Source organism: Epinephelus lanceolatus, chromosome 8 (genome assembly GCF_041903045.1).
Source record: "Epinephelus lanceolatus isolate andai-2023 chromosome 8, ASM4190304v1, whole genome shotgun sequence".
NCBI lineage: Eukaryota > Metazoa > Chordata > Actinopteri > Perciformes > Serranidae > Epinephelus > Epinephelus lanceolatus.
The window spans coordinates 14191133-14209795 of record NC_135741.1 but is presented as its reverse complement, the minus strand read 5'-3'; the positions used below and the strand labels follow the sequence as shown (position 1 = coordinate 14209795).

The window sequence follows — 18663 nt, the reverse complement described above, 5'->3', positions numbered from 1 at the left end:
TCCTCACCTTGAGTTATGCAGGGTCAACTTCCTGATTGATGTTGGCCCCGCCCCCACATGTGACATCACACCAATGAGTGTAAGCAACTCTGATAATGTGGTTTCACAGCAAGGCTCAGCAAAAAAAAGTTTTTATTTTCAATGACCAGGGGAGAAAATACAACCAATTTACTTATACTGTCCCACCCAACCTGATGTCCCACTCATCCTGAATTAACCCTACGTTTCTTCGCTGTTCCAAAACCAAAATCAAACCCTGAAAAGTGTAGGGTTAGCTAGCTAGCTACTGAAGATATAGCCTACTGAATGTATACACATGCTGCTTTTGCTTTTTAATGATTACAACAGTGAATAAAGACCGACCCTGCTGTACAGGAACCAGTGAAGTGATGCCACACAGCTGGTTCAATATCAGTGAAGTTTCCCTTTATATTCATTGTGTTCTGTGGCGATCAGCAGTGATGTGGTGGTTCACTTTGACACTGTGATCTGTAGCCTTTAGTTCGGCTTTAGCTTCTAACCATCTTTGTCTTTTTAACCTGTTGTTGCTGCTGAGTCAGTTTGACATCCTGGATATATCCTTCAAACACAGACTGTAGACCCCTCTGTCTGCTTCTCTCTGGAATCACTCTTTCATTTTTCCAAAAATATGATAATATCTCTTCAGGGAGTGCAGTTAGTTACAGTGTGGGCTCCATGCTTACTGTGACAGCTTGTGGGACCATCACAAAGGGGCGGGGCTTAGCGAAAGGTCAATTTCAACCACATTTGAAAGTTGTCAGTCATGTGCCAGCTGGAAAGACATACAGGGCCAAATTAGCATTCTTATATTTGAGGAATCCTTTTGTCTACTTGGCTATTATCAGTTAAGATGTAGTTTGTTCCTTTAATTTAAAAAAAGTGAAGGTCATTCACATTTCTAGTATCTTTTTTTTAATTATTATTATTTATTCATATTTGTAAAAGACTTTTTCTCCCCTCTGGTTGAAAAATGTTCACTTTCACAGCACTACTGATTTTTTTCTGTTGAATCTCACATGTATTTCCAAAGTCTTGAAGAAAGGCTTTCATCTTTCTGAGTCTAACGTGGTGATGATGGACTCTTAAAATCATGTGAAGGTTTGGGACGTGTCTGCACCCAACATATGCTTGTTATGCCTCGTTAAGGATCAACTTTAAATGTTTTGCCCTTAAAGTTTTTCATGCAGATCACTAGATTACAACCATGGCTTCTGTTTGAAAGACGGTTTGCTTTGTGATATTATAATGTTCACAAGACTGAAGAGTGCGAGCACGTCAGGATAACACTTCACAAAACATCCAAATCAGTAAAGAACAAAATGATAAATGATAATTATGTAGTTATCTGTTATCCAGATTCAGCTTTCACAACTAAAGCTGGTTCTAAATGCTGATAAAACTAAGGCTACACATTTCTCAAATGCAAGGAAGACGCCTGTGAATACTCCTGACGTGATTACTGCACTGCGTGTAAGCGTGTACTAAGAGAGTGTCACTTGATACAAATATCTCAGTATTTGTCTTGATGACTCCCTGTCTTTTAAACCTCAGGTTGATAATCTTCATATAAAGCTGAGGCTGAAGTTAGTATTTTTTTTCAGAAACAAATCCTGTTTCTCCTTTAAGGCCAGAAAAAGACTGGTTGCTGCTGCGTTTTTATCAGTTCTGGATTATGGTGATTTGTCTGTACATTGTTTGCACATTAGATCCTGCATATCATAGTGCACTGAGATTTGTTACAGTAAAATGATAATAATATAAATAATAAAATGAATCACAAAACTTATTTCACCCCTGTTCAACTGCACAGGATGGATGTTTCTGACTGCAAATAAGATAAGGGTTCTTTTTATCACATGGTGCAGACCTGTCCTGAGATTGGCTCCACTGTTCACCGTGACCCAACATTGTGTCTTTTAAATTATACTGTTAAAGTTAACTGGTCAAAACACGAGTAAGATAATAATAATGTTCTCAATAAATCCAATTGTGTTCTTCTATCTCTTTCTTGAATGCTGAATGCGTGAATGCTGTGCACTACGTTTGGTCCCTGTCTCCTTGTTTTCCTGTGGGCTGTGCCACCCCTCCTGTATAAATTGCCTGATGGGAGCCTGCTGGTGACATTTGATTTGCAATCTGTGTTTGAGGATTTGTTTACTGCGTGGATCCACACGGACAAACACGATGGACGTCGGGTGGAATATTCTGGTTTTATCGTTTGCTCTCCTCGCCTCAGGTAAAATAAAGAAAACGCCACATGTTGCAGAATGTGATAGTTTTTTTATATTGTTGATATTTTAACTGTTGATTTTCCAAATTATAGCTCAGGTACCAAAGAAGTGTTCGGCACCTCCGGAGTACCCTCACACCAGGCTGGTGAGGAAATACAGCACCATACCGAGGTTCAGCAGCGGGGAGAAGGTTTATTATGACTGCGCTGAGGACTTCACTCCATCCAGAGGGAGCCGAGCTGTGCAGTGTCTGGCAGGAAGATGGACCAAACTCACTCTCAAGTGCGAAAGTAAGGACTCAGTATAACTTATTGATTATCCATTTTGGTAATGAAAGGACTAAAAAAACGATTAAATGTTGGTCTTCGTTAGAGATGAGTGATTTCATTGAGTTACTCTCAGCTGTATGCGATTTTAAATTGATTTAAAGTACACATCAGAAGAAGGCTGAAGCCCCCTAACGGCCATGGAGGGAAGCTGCATGTTATTCCAGCACAATAATTGAGGTCACTAAAATTCAAAGAGTGCCACTAAAACTTTTTTTAAAAAGTCTAAATGCCTGCCGAGATGATTTAGAATATAAAAAGAGGAGACACTTAGTTATTTATGCAACTTTTTATTTAGGTGTACCTAAAGTTTCATTCAGTTAAATTTTATTTATAAAGTTCAATATCACAAATCACAGTTTGCCTCGGGGGCTTTACAGCATACGACATCCCTCTGGAGGAGGGATCCCTCACAGCGGATAAGGAAAAACTCCCCCAGAAAAACATTTAACGGGGAAAAAATGGTAGAAACCTCAGGAAGAGCAACTGAGGAGGGATCCCTCTTCCAAGGATGGACAGACGTGCAATAGATGTCGTACAGAACAGATCAACATGATAAATGTACAGTGATCCATATGACAAAATGATACATAAATAGAGGGAGAGACAGAGAGAGATACGCAGCAAACGGTAATGACAATAGCTACAATAATATTAATTTTAGAAATAATATTGTAATAATAATAGTATTTTGGTAGTATAAATGTTATGGTATATTAATATATGATGGTATATGTACGAGACATCATTACAGTGATCCTGCAGTAACAATCCAAAGTACATGTTATTTAACGACTCAGACCAGAAACAGAATTCTCTGCCTTCTATCCCAGGCCTAGCAAAGACATTCAGCCACAAAAAAAGGTTCCTTTTCTGAAACAAAACTTTATTTTTTCATGATCACCCAGCCATAACAAATCAACTTAGAGGTTATTTTACTGAAACGTACGTTCCTTTATGTCTTCATATACAGGACAGTAAGACAAGAAATGAACCTCATTCTCAACGTCACCTAAATAACACGACAAACTAATTCTATTCTCCTCTGGGTGGTGTTAAACCTTCCAGTCTCTAAGACTAATGGTAACGTTCCTGAGTGCAACTGTGCACACAGGGATCTTTGTCTTTTGTTTAGATTATTCTTCATGTAAGGTTCCACACTGTAAGTTCATAGTTTTGGTTTATACCAATTATCAACAGATAATTTTTCTCCAAACATGCAAAACATTTCACTCATAATCTCCTGAATATCAGTAAGTAACCTGTTCTGAAGTTGTGCAAATAAAATAATGATTTCAACAGCCCAGGGATGACATATGTGTATAATAATAGTACAGGTATGACTAATAATATTAGCAGAAGTAGTAGACATTAGGCAGGACCACGGCAGCAGCACAACCATGATCCAGGTGTAGCATACATTAGATTAAAGGATAGATTCACATTGTTTTCAGACTGAAATCATAACTCATGCACTCATGGGATTCATTAGTTGTAGGCTTCAGTGCAAAGAGACTTCAACACTATTGAGTCAAAAGGAAAAAAAGTTTTCCTTCTTGAAAGTTTGCAGACCTCAACGCAGGTGGTCACCAACAAAGTTTGACGTTGATATTAAGTTGATTTTATGTTGTGACATCGGGTGACCAAAATTTAATGTCAGAACTTGTAACGCCAGCGTCAAATTGATGTAGGATACTGACAACTGATGAAGTTGATATTTAAGTTGTTGTGTTAAGTAACCAGTGTAGAATAATGACATTTAGACTGGTTGTAAGGTACAGAGAACAAAACCTAATGTCTGCAAACTTCATTATGTCAACACCTTCACAACAAGAAATGGTAATATCACTAGACATTTAAATTATCGTCACACCAATTTTCATTTCAATCAAAATGTAATGTCTGTCTGACGTTATGTTGACGTCCGGTGCCAGCTGCGAGGCTGAGAAGCACCTGATTCAGCTGCATACTGCTGGAAGATGCACCTTTTCCCACTACTATGTACACAGACTAGTACATTGAACGAACCACTGGTGGCTGTAGTTGTTCCCCTGTTCATACCTGCTATGTAGAGACCATCCTTTGAACCTTAACTATGAGATAACATCTACATTTTAGAGTGTAAGACGCAAACAGAAACAAGTCTTAAAGGTTCTTGAAACTGGCTATCATACTTTATTTTCATCTTTTCCAACTAATTTTGTGGTGTTTGCTGCTGTTGATCAGTATCTGATGTCTGTCAACAGGTTTAGTTTTATTTCTTCATGTCATAAAGTGCAAGCACGCTTCATTTTCTAGACCTGCTGGTGCTGTTAGGTGTAAAAAAAAAAAATAAGGAAGTGTGCTTCTTATTATCAATGGGAGATGTCACATTATTAAATTAGGAGGTAGACTGTTGAAATTTCATGTCTGTCTTGTTTCTTTTTACTTAAAACACAACGAAATAAATGTTCTGATTTATCTTCATGTTATCATACATAATGTTTGATAAAGCCTGTAACTGTAGCTGGTTGATTTTCATCACCAGTAGACTATTGTCTGACCTTATTACCCCTGTTATAATTTAAACTACTTGTGAAAACACTCTTGTGAAGCTCATCTCTGTAGACTCCAGTACAAACTAATGCATAAAATATTTTGATCTCATAATAAATGAGACAAAACAGTGTGAAAGCCTCTGCGACTGTTCAGGGTCAGACAGATCTGTGTGGAGCTGAAAATCGTTTAGTGTTAAACTCAAGAACATTTAAGCAGACCAGTTTGCTGTCAGAGTCTTCAACCTGAGGCTTCTACGTTATTGTTCTTCATAATTAACTTCACACATTTCAGTGTTTTCAGAGAACGCTTTCGACACCTCTCAGGTCTTTGTGAGGTTGGCACACAGGCTTTGCAGCAGCTTATGTGGGTTGTTTTGCAACTCTTTGGAACAAAGGTGCTTCTGTCTTGTTTTTATTTTCATCAGGTAAATATGACTTCACCTTTGATCCCTGTTGTGATCGGGTATTTAATCTTGCTCTCATTTCTTACAGAGAAATCATGTGGCAATGCCGGAGATTTACCTAATGGGGAGTTCCAGTATGAAGGGAATTCATTCGTCGGGGAGAAAGTTTATGCTGTATGCAATGAGGGGTGAGTTGAAGCCTGACAGAAGTCCTGTAAAACTTGGTCACAAGAATCATCTGAAGTTGAGTCTGACTGTGTGGTTCATTTCCATGTCGACAGGTACACTCTGAAAGGACTCAACTACATGATCTGCAAGAAGTCTGGCTGGACTGGTGAAATCCCATCTTGTGTTGGTGAGCAACAGCACATCAGATCTCTCTGAAACCCTTTTGTATTCTTTACACACTGAGGTCGCTGCACCTGAAAAGGTGACCTAAAGTGGGTGGTGTTGTGTCAAGAATGAGTAACTGATGTGACGCACAGTGAAGGCTTGTTGTTTGATCCCTTAATTCACTTGAACATATTTTCCATAATACTAATAGAGTTGTGAAATTAAGGTTAGATTGAGTGCAGGTACTGTGACAATGAAATGCAGTTTACTATCTAATGCTGTGTGTGTGGCAGGTATAAATAAAAATATATGTAGCAGGTACAGATAAAAAACAAAACAACCATCATGGTATAAATGAAAATATATATGTGTACAAAAACATATCCTTAAAGCATAGCAGGAGTGTGAATTGTAGATACTGTGTTCATTAGACAGACAACATTTTCACAAGTATTTAATTTTAATCTCATCAGAGGGAGAGGCCACCACCTGCCCCACTCCTGCAGTGGCCAACTCTGTGAGCAGTGCTGGAGATGTTTCTGTATTCTGGGTGGGAGACAGCGTGACCTTCACCTGCAGTCAGGGTTTCCAGCTGGATGGAGCTCAGCAGATTACTTGTGACCCGGGTGGCCTGTGGAAGCCTCAGCCCCCTCGGTGCCTGCCTTCACCTAAAACAACTCCGTCACCCGTCAAAGAGAGTGAGTTGGTATCCTTCTGGATTGTCAGCTCTCTAGTTTTTGGCAGCACCTCAAACTGTCATCTGTTTATTATAAGAGGTGGTAAAATATTTTTGTCTCTAAACTGACACTTTCCTCTCTGGAAAATCTGTTCAGCAGGTGGCTGCGGTGTGCCAGTAAACATCCCCAACTCCAACGCCAACCTCGCCAACAAGTACATCACAATGACATCTTTTGCTTCTGGAGACAGAGTCCATTATGTGTGTGATGTCGGATACGTTCAAGCAGGCGGCAGCAGATATCGCAGCTGTATGAATGGGAAGTGGACACCACTGTGGCTGAGATGTGAACGTAAGATCAGTCTTTTTTATTTAAATTTAAACTGACATTTTTTATGACATTTTTGTGACAAACTCTACTGTGACACTTTTTTATGATATTTTTAGGTCATACTATGCTATGACATTTTTTGACATTTTATGAAACACCATACTATGATTACTACTATTTTTGTGACAAACTTTAGTGTGACAGTGACATTTTGATCTCACACCGTACTGACATTTTTTATGACATTTGTGACACTTTCTTGGACATTTTTGTGACGTACTAAACTATGACATTTTTTCATTTTTGTGACATAGTATACTATGACATTTTTTGATATTTAATGACATACTATGCCATGAATTTGACATTTTTATGACACAACATAATATGACATTTTTTATGACATTTTTTTGATAGACTTTACTTTGACACTTTTATGACATTTTTGAGACATACTATGCTCTGACATTTTTTTTCTAGATATTTTTGTCATACTATACTATGAACTTTTTTGACATTTTTATGACAAACAATACTGCAATTTTTTTGCAACATTTTTATGTCCTACTATACTATGACAGTTTTTGACATTCCTTTGTTATACTATACTAGGGAAGTTTTTATGACAGTTTTATAACACATTATACCATGACATTTTTATGACATAGTATACTATGACTTTTTTAGGACATTTTTTTGACGTACTATACTATGACCTTTTTTAGGACATTTTTATGACATTCTATACTATGACCTTTTTTTTGGTTTACATTTTTGTGACATATTATACTATGACATTTTTTGACATTTTTTGTGACATACTATACTGTGACATTTTTTGACATTTTTATGTCATATTATACTATGACATTTTTTTTACATTTTTATGACGTACTATACTATGACTTTTTTTTTTTTTACATTTTTATGACATATTATACTATGACAGTTTTTGACATTTTTGTGACATATTATACTATGACTTTTTTTTTTACATTTTTATGACATACTATACTATGACATTTTTTGACATTTTTGCGACGTACTATACTGTGACATTTTTTGACATTTTTGTGACATAGTATACTATGACATTTTTTACATTTTTATGACATACTATACTATGACATTTTTTGACATTTTTTATGACGTACTATACTGTGACATTTTTGTGACATACTATACTATGACTCTTTTTTTTTTTTTACATTTTTGTGACATACTATACTATGACCTTTTTAGGACATTTTTATGACATTCTATACTATGACTTTTTTTTTTTTTTACATTTTTATGACATATTATACTATGACAGTTTTTGACATTTTTGTGACATATTATACTATGACAGTTTTTGACATTTTTGAGACATATTATACTATGACATTTTTTGACATTTTTTGTGACGTACTATACTGTGACATTTTTGTGACATACTATACTATGCTATACTATGACATTTTTTTTTTTTCTTACATTTTTGTGACATATTATACTATGACAGTTTTTGACATTTTTGTGACATATTATACTATGACAATTTTTTTTACATTTTTATGACATACTATACTATGACTTTTTTTTTTTTACATTTTTATGACATACTATACTATGACATTTTTTAACATTTTTTATGACGTACTATACTGTGATATTTTTGTGACATACTATACTATACTATGACATTTTTTTTATTTTTTTTTTACATTTTTGTGACATACTATACTATGACTTTTTTAGGACATTTTTATGACATTCTATACTATGACCTTTTTTTGGTTTAGATTTTTGTGACATATTATACTATGACAGTTTTTGACATTTTTTTGACATACTATGACATTTTTTGACATTTTTTTGTGACGTACTATACTGTGACATTTTTTGACATTTTTGTGACATACTATACTATGACTTTTTTTTTTTTACATTTTTATGACATAATATACTATGACAGTTTTTGACATTTTTGTGACATATTATACTATGACATTTTTTGACATTTTTTGTGACGTATTATACTATGACATTTTTTGACATTTTTGTGACGTACTATAGTATGACATTTTTTTTTTACATTTTTTTGTGACGTACTATACTGTGACTTTTTTTGATATTTTTTTGTGATGTACTATACTGTGACATTTTTTGACATTTTTGTGACATATTATACTATGACTTTTTTTTTACATTTTTGTGACATAATATACTATGACATTTTTTGACATTTTTTTGTGACGTAGTATACTGTGACATTTTTTGACATTTTTGTGACGTACTATACTGTGACATTTTTTGACATTTTTGTGACATACTATGACATTTTTTGACATTTTTTATGATGTACTATACTGTGACATTTTTTTTTACATTTTTGTGACATACTATACTATACTATGACATTTTTTTTTTTTTTTTTTTTTTTTTTACATTTTTGTGACATACTATACTATGACTTTTTTAGGACATTTTTATGACATTCTATACTATGACCTTTTTTTGGTTTAGATTTTTGTGACATATTATACTATGACAGTTTTTGACATTTTTGTGACATACTATGACATTTTTTGACATTTTTTTGTGACGTACTATACTGTGACATTTTTTGACATTTTTGTGACGTACTATAGTATGACTTTTTTTTTTTACATTTTTATGACATAATATACTATGACATTTTTTGACATTTTTGTGACATACTATACTGTGACCTTTTTGTTACATTTTTATGACATACTATACTATGACTTTTTTTTTTTTTTTTTTACATTTTTATGACATAATATACTATGACATTTTTTGACATTTTTGTGACATATTATACTATGACTTTTTTTTTTTACATTTTTATGACATTCTATACTATGACTTTTTTTTTTTTACATTTTTGTGACATAATATACTATGACATTTTTTAACATTTTTTGTGACGTAGTATACTGTGACATTTTTTGACATTTTTGTGACATACTATACTGTGACATTTTTTGACATTTTTGTGACATACTATACTATGACATTTTTTTACGACATATTATACTATGACATTTTTTTTACATTTTTATGACATATTATACTATGACATTTTTTTTTACATTTTTATGACATATGACTTTTTTTTTTACATTTTTGTGACATACTATACTATGACATTTTTGTTACATTTTTATGACATACTGTACTATGACATTTTTTTTCTTACATTTTTGACATATTATACTATGACTTTTTTTTTTACATTTTTATGACATATGTTTTTTTTTTACATTTTTTATGACATACTGTACTATGACATTTTTTTTCTTACGTTTTTATGACATATTATACTATGACATTTTTTTAAATTTTTATGACATATTATACTGACATTTTTTTTTTACATTTTTATGACATACTATGACATTTTTTTTACATTTTTATGACATACTATACTATGACTCTTTTTTTTTTTACATTTTTATGACATATTATACTATGACATTTTTTGTGATTTCTGTGACATACTATACTATGACTTTTTTTTTTACATTTTTGTGACACTATACTATGAAATTTTTTGACATTTTTTGTGACGTACTATACTGTGACATTTTTTGACATTTTTGTGACATACTATACTATGACATTTTTTTTACGACATATTATACTGTGACATTTTTTCTTACATTTTTATGACATATTATACTATGACATTTTTTTTTTTACATTTTTATGACATATTACGACTTTTTTTTACATTTTTATGACATACTGTACTATGACATTTTTTTCTTACATTTTTATGACATATTATACTATGACATTTTTTTTTTTACATTTTTATGACATATTATGACTTTTTTTTACATTTTTATGACATACTGTACTATGACATTTTTTTTTCTTACGTTTTTATGACATACTATGACATTTTTTTACATTTTTTGTGACATACTATACATGACTTTTTTTTTTTTTTTACATTTTTATGACATATTATACTATGACATTTTTTGTGATTTTTCTGACATACTATACTATGACATTTTTTTTTTACATTTTTGTGACACTACTATGAAATTTTTTGACATTTTTTGTGACGTACTATACTATGACATTTTTTTTACGACATATTATACTGTGACATTTTTTCTTACATTTTTATGACATATTATACTATGACATTTTTTTTTTTACATTTTTATGACATATTATGACTTTTTTTTTTACATTTTTATGACATACTGTACTATGACATTTTTTTTCCTTACATTTTTATGACATATTATACTATGACATTTTATGTGATTTTTGTGACATACTAGCCTGGTTCCAGACCATAGACCCCGCCCACTCAACTGTGTAGGCTTGCATCTCTGGTCTAGCATACTCCAATGAATTTGCGAATTATCTCGTCCAAACGATGGACGGACCAATGAACGTCGGGGGTGGGGGCGGGTCTAGCGATTAGCCAATCGGCGCCATGCTGATGTCAAGCTGTACGCCGGTGGGTAACTGGTGAGGATAGCAACAATGGCGACTGCTACAGATCCTACAGACCACATTAACGATGCTATCGAGGTATTTTGCCACTACTTGCGTTAATGGAGGATCAAATTAAGGAAGCTGCTAAACTGGATTTAACAGCGATGCAGCTGGGCGTGCACGACGATGGAGACATTTTAAACGGGCAATGCTCGCTTGTTTTTGGCACCCCCGCGGCATGGATACTAATGATGTCAGATTCTGGGTGAGTCGTTGATCTCTACTGATTGGTTAGGGAAAAATCAAATTCCCTCCCCCTTGTAAATCGCCTTCAATGGAGGCGGTCAGACTGAAGGTTCTGAGAGCTTCAGTCTGACACTCAGGCTAGTGACATACTACACTATGACATTTTTATGACATTCTATACTATGACTTTTTTTTTTTTACATTTTTATGTCATACTATATTATGACTTTTTTTTGGACATTTTTATGACATACTATACTATGACTTTTTTAGGACATTTTTGTGACGTATTATACTATGACTTTTTTTTTGACATTTTTATGTCATACTATACTATGACTTTTTTAGGACATTTTTATGTCATACGATACCATGACTTTTTTTAACGACATTTTTCTGACATACTATACTATGACTTTTTTTAGGACATTTTTATGACATACTATACTATGACTTTTTTGTGACATTTTTGTGACGTACTTTACTATGACATTTTTTGACATTTTTGTGACATACTACACTATGCCATTTTTATGACATTCTATAATATGACATTTTTTTACATCTTTTTGACAAACTTTACTGTAACACTTTTTATGACATTTTGATGTCATACTATGACATTTTATGACATTTTCATTAATTACCATACTATGACATTTTTTAATTTTATTTTTGTGACAAACTTTAGTGTGACAATATTTTGATCTTATACCATACTATGACATTTTTATGACATACCATTCTATGACATTTTTATGACAAACACTGCTGCCATTTTCTCACGACATTTATGTCCTACTATATTATGACACTTTTTATGACATTTTTATGACATATTATACGATGACACTTTTTATGACGTTTTTATGATGAGTATGCAATGACATTTTTTATGACGTTTTTGTGACATGTATACTCTGGAAATTTTTATAATATTTTTGTCATACTATACCATGACAGTTTTTATGACATTTTTATGACAGACTACAACTGACATTTTTTGTCTTTTTTGTCTTCCAAAATCACTAAAAAACGTCATAGTATGGCATGTCTTCAAAAATCACGGAAAAAACATCATAGTATAGCATGTCGTCCAAAATCTCTAACAAACGTCTTACTATAGCATGTCGTCCAAAATCATTAAAAATTGTCATAGTATAGTATGTCTTCCAAAATCACTAAAAAACGTCATAGTATAGCATGTCTTCAAAAATCAAGGAAAAACATTGTAGTATAGCATGTCATCCAAAATCACTAAAAAACGTCTTAGTATAGTATGTCGTCCAAAATCAGTAAAAAACATCTTAGTATAATATGTCATCCAAAATCACGAAATATCGTCACAGTATAGCATGTCATCAAAAATCCTGAAAAAATATCATAGTATACTATGTTGTCAAAAATCTTGAAAAAAAATCTTAGTATTATATGTCGTCCAAAATGACAAAATATCGTCATAATATAGTATGTTGTCCATTATCACGAAAAAACATCATAATATAGCATGTCGTCAAAAATCATGAAAAAACATCATAGTATAGCATGTCGTCCAAAATCACTAAAAGACGTCTTAGTATAGTATGTCGTCCAACATCACTAAAAAATATCATAGTATAGTATGTCGTTCAAAATCACTAAAAAACATCTTATTATAATATGTCGTCCAAAATCACAAAAAAACACCCTAGTATAGCAAGTCGTACAAAATCACTAAAAAATCGTCATAGTATAATGTGTCATCCAAAATCATGACAAAATGTCATAGTACAGCATGTTGTCAAAAATCACGAAAAAACATCATAGTATAGCATGGTGTCCAAAGTCACTAAAATATATCATAGTATAGTATGTTGTCCAAAATCACTAAAAAATATCATAGTATAGCATGTCTTCAAAAATCACGAAGAACATCATAGTATAGCATGTCGTCCATGATCACTAAAATATATCATAGTATAGTATGTCGTCAAAAATCATGACAAAACATCACAGTATAGCATGTTGTCAAAAATCATTAAAAATCGTCATAGTATAGCATGTCATCCAAAATAAGGAAAAAATATCATAGTATAATATGTCGTCAAAAATCACGAAAAAATGTCATAGTATAGTAAGTGGTCCAAAATCATTAAAAATCATCATAGTATAGCATGTCGTCAAAAATCATTAAAAATCGTCATGTCATCCAAAATAAGAAAAAAAATCATAGTATAATATGTTGTCAAAAATCTTGAAAATACGTTAGTATAGTATGTCGTCCATTATCACAAAAAAATGTCTTAGTACACTATGTCGTCCAAAATTATGAAAAAACGCCCTAGTATAGCATATCGTCCAAAATCACTAAAAAAATATCATAGTATAGTATGTCGTTCAAAATCACAAAAAGTCTCAGTATAGTATGTCGTCCAAAATCGTCATAGTACAGTATGTCTTCCAAAATCATTAAAAAACGTCATAGTATAGCATGTCTTCAAAAATGATGAAAAAACATCATAGTATACAATGATGTTTTTTCGGGATTTTGGACATATCGTCCATTTCTATGTTATACTATACTAGGGAAATTTTTATAATATTTTTGTCATACTATACCATGACAGTTTTTATGACATTTTCATGACAGACTACAACTGACATTTTGAATGTCGTAAAAAATCATGACAAAACATCATAGTATAGCATGTCGTCCAAAATAAGGAAAAAATATAGTATAGTATGTTGTCAAAAATCTTGATAAAATATCATAGTATACTATGTCGTCCAATATCACTAAAAAACATCTTAGTATAATATATTGTCCAAAATCACAAGAAAACGTCATAGTATAGTATGTCGTCCAAAATAATGAAAAAATATCATAGTACACTATGTTGTCAAAAATTTTGAAAAAACGTCTCAGTATAGCATGTCGTCCATTATCACGAAAAAACGTCTTAGTACACTATGTCGTCCAAAATCATGAATAAACGCCGTAGTATAGCATGTCGTCCAAAATCACTAAAAAAAGTCTTAGTATAGCATGTCGTCCAAAATCATGAAAAAATGCCATAGTACAGCATGTTGTCAAAAATGATGAAAAAACATCATAGTATAGCATGTCGTCCATTATCACGAAAAAACGTCTTAGTACACTATGTCGTCCAAAATCATGAATAAACGCCCTAGTACAGCATGTCGTCCAAAATCACTAAAAAAACGTCTTAGTATAGCATGTTGTCAAAAATCACGAAAAAATGTCATAGTATAGTAAGTGGTCCAAAATCATTAAAATTCGTCATAGTATAGCATGTCGTCAAAAATCACGAAAAACATCATAGTATAGCATGTCGTCCAAAATCACTAAAAAACGTCTTAGTATAGTGTCGTCCAAAATCACTAAAAAATATCATAGTATAGTATGACATCCAAAATCATGAAAAAACATCATAGTATACTATGCTGTCAAAAATCTTGAAAAAACATCTTAGTAAAATATGTCCTCCAAAATCACAAACACATCATAGTATAGTATGTTGTCAAAAATCACGTTAAAACGTCATTGTATAATATGTCGTCCAAAATCACAAAATATCGTCATAGTATAGTATGTTGTCCATTATCACGAAAAAACATCATAGTATAGCATGTCATCCGAAATCACGAAAAGATGTCATAGTACAGCATGTTGTCAACGATAAAAAAACATCATCCTATAGCATGTCGTCAAAAATCACGAAAACTTGTCATAGTACAGTTAGTGGTCCAAAATCATTAAAAATCGTCATAGTATAGCATGTCGTCCAAAATCACTAAAAAATATCATAGTACAGTATGTCCTCCAAAATCATGAAAAATGTCTCAGTATAGTATGTCATCCTAAATCACAAAAAAAAACATCATAGTAAAGTCTGTTGTCAAAAATCATGAAAAAACATCATAGTATACTATGCCGTACAAAATCATGAAAAAAAGTTTTGGTATAGTATGTCGTCTAAAATCATTATAAAACATCATAGTATAGTTAGTAGTCCAAATTCACTAAAATGTCATAGTAGTATAGTATGTCATCAAAAATCATGAAAATGTCAGTCATAGTATAAAAATGTCATAGTATATTATGTGAAAAAATGTCATAGTATAGTATGACAAAAATTGTCATAGTATAGTGTGTAATGAAATATAATTGTATTTCACAAAAATGTCATAGTATTTGACAAAAAATTACATAGTACAGTATGACAAATGTTATAGTATGTAATAAAAATGTCAAAGTATAGTATGTGGAAAAAATGGCATAGTATCTCAAAAACTGTCATAGTATATTTTGACATTTTCTGTGATACTACACAATGCCATTTTTATCATACTCTATTGTATGACTTTTTTTTTGTCATATTACAGTATGACTTTTTTTTTTTTTTTTTTTTGGTATTGTTTGCCATAATATTTTTACGACAGACTATAGTCATTCCACCCTGATAGATCTCATTCTTACCAATAGACCAGGTCATTACACACATAGCTGTGTGCTTCTAATATATTTTTGGCATCACTGCCCTGTGGCCTGCATCAGAAATTGAACAACAAATATTTCAGGACCTCAGTGTATCTGTAAGAAGTCTTTCAAAAACAAACAGTCTTGCATGACCTACATGTTAGTGATCTCTTTCATAAATCCCATCCCAGATGCTGAACTGGCACTGCAGTGCTTTCTCACTGTTGTTATACTTAGGATTTAAAATAGACATCTTAGACATAACTGAACTAACTTACTCCCTCCCTCATCAGTTTGTGCTGGACTCTAAAGTTGTGACTGATAAAAAGGAGATTTGTAATACATTTAATGATCATTTTATGAAATCAGGCTTCCTGTTTGGCTCAATGGCATGTATGAGACACCAGAGCGTCATGATAATGTCTCCACTATCTCAGAGGAAGAGAGGGTCTTATTTTCAAGAAACATTTCTTTCACATTCAGACCACTTTACCATTTTGAAGTTTATCATGCTTTTTGTAATTCCAAGTGCATGAAAAGCTCCTTGGGCACAGACCAGTTAGACTCCTACCTCCTAAAGCTTGCTGCCCGATCATTGCGATGTCCTCGATGCCCCTCCGTGATCTGAATTGCTATAGGCCTATCTCCAAACTCCAATGTCTAACAAAACTGTTGGAATCTTTTGTAAATGAACAGCTCCGTACTTTTTTTCATCTGCAAATGCCACTTTAAGTCAGTCAATCGCACCTGAGTCATAAAAATTATAGTATAGTATAATATAAAAATGTAATGCAATGGTATGTCAAAAAACGTCACACAATCATAGTATAGTATGCCATAAAAAATTAGATATGTTGTATTTAGATTAAAAAAACAAACAAACCCATAGTTAAAAGAGGAAAACAACACATGCATTTTCATGTCTTTGTGCATACAGTTTGATTGATCAGGCTCCAGCATGGCTCTTTTGAGATAGAATTTATTTACATTTCTGCTTACGGATGTACTGTACTGTGTCCCCTTTGATCCTCTGTATATGAATATAAAAGAACATATTACAAGGCCATAATGACACATCAAACTCTAAAACTTGACTTTTTTCATCCTCAAAAGGAAAGCCATGTGGCTCTGCAGGGGAGATTACAAATGGACTGTTTACATACACTGGAGTGGAGTTTGGAGACACTGCTACAGCTGTCTGCGATGATGGGTAGGAAAAATTCCTTCATACTGTGCTGCTTTCTTTACACTTAAAATATTTTGTATTTTTCATCTCTGAAACTGCTGCATTTTGATTCATCCTTTCATCAGGTATCGCCTTGTAGGACAGGCAACCAGACACTGCATGAGTCAAGGCTGGGATGGACGTGAACCTACCTGTGAAGGTGCAGTGACCTACCGTAGCATCATTTTATTTAGTCACCTTTTTTCCTTTCACTTCAGCTGTGCTAAACTCTGTTTCTCCTCCAGCTGCGGCGTGCGACGAGCCTTCAGGAGTGACAAATGCAGTCATGACCAGCCCTAAAGAGCCACCGTACACATACAGGACTGTGATTCGCTATCACTGTCCTGTGGGAACTCTTATTGGACAGAGGGACATTTGGTGCACCAAGGACGGGACATGGAGTCATTCTCCTCCTACATGCAGAGGTTGGTGACAGAGCACTTTAATCTTTATGCAATGTTATTTAGTTTTGTTTTTTTTTTTTACCTGAATTAAAATAAAATCATCTTCCATTTCCTCACAGAAATAACAACATGTCCATCTCCAAATGTGCCCAACGCCTACTGGATGGGAACTCACAACAACATGTATCAAGAGAGGGACACTATATATATTGAGTGTACTGCGGGCTACACAAGGATTGGCCCCTACGCTGTTACCTGTGGTCGAGATGGCAATTGGTACCCTCGCCTGCCCTCATGCACACGTAAGTAACACATTCTTTGTTGTGGATGGGTTATTTAACATTTTTAGTTTTACAAAACTTAAAATTTTGATTACCACTTGTTGTTTTAGCACGTCGCTGGAGGAGCAGATACGGTCGCTGAAAAGTGAAACCACAGTATTTAATCAAACCTGGTTAAACAGCAGTCAGAGGAGGATGGGAATAAAATGATATCTTAGACTACACAATGCCTTCCTTCTGCAAGAAATAATCATCATAATTCACCTTTTTAATAAAGCACAAATAGTGATATATTTTCTTACTTGCTCATAAAATGTGTAAAAACATTATACAGACATTAAAATATGTTTGAAATGAAGCTGAAGTACAGTATGTTTATTTCGATAAGTGTTTTGGGCAGTAACAAGTACAAACTTGTTTCATTCACCTCTGTACATAGTTTTCTTTTTTTTTTTTTTTAAACAGTTGATAATGTTATGTGTATCATCTCTATAGACTAAACGGTGAGTGAGCATTTCATGAACAAACAAGCTACAAGAAAATAAGAACACCAATTCCATTCATTTAAAAAGACAATACAAAATCCAGACATTTCTTTACATGAGCAATAACAATTCAAGTGCAAATATCATTATCAACTCTATGATACATCATAGCAAACTCTCGTTAAAAGGCAACAATAAAAAAAAAAAACAGAAAAC

At 33.0% G+C, this 18663-nt stretch overlaps 1 protein-coding gene across 2 annotated transcripts; it reads left to right on the top strand.

Annotated features, from left to right (window-relative positions):
• Nucleotides 1-2097: 2097 nt before the first annotated feature.
• LOC117258341 (complement receptor type 1) lies at nt 2098-18320 on the top strand. Of its 2 annotated transcripts, none has more exons than XM_033629161.2 (11): nt 2098-2257; nt 2345-2542; nt 5608-5707; nt 5801-5874; nt 6326-6550; nt 6689-6880; nt 17166-17262; nt 17364-17437; nt 17523-17702; nt 17801-17983; nt 18073-18320. In XM_033629161.2, the coding sequence occupies exons 1-11, from the start codon at nt 2206-2208 to the stop codon at nt 18102-18104; spliced, it is 1407 nt and encodes a 468-aa protein (XP_033485052.1). In that variant the 5' UTR covers nt 2098-2205; the 3' UTR covers nt 18105-18320. The 2 variants fall into 2 exon arrangements, with proteins under 2 accessions (XP_033485052.1, XP_033485051.1); XM_033629160.2 differs by having other exon boundaries at nt 6686-6880.
• The last annotated feature ends 343 nt before the right edge of the window (nt 18321-18663 follow it).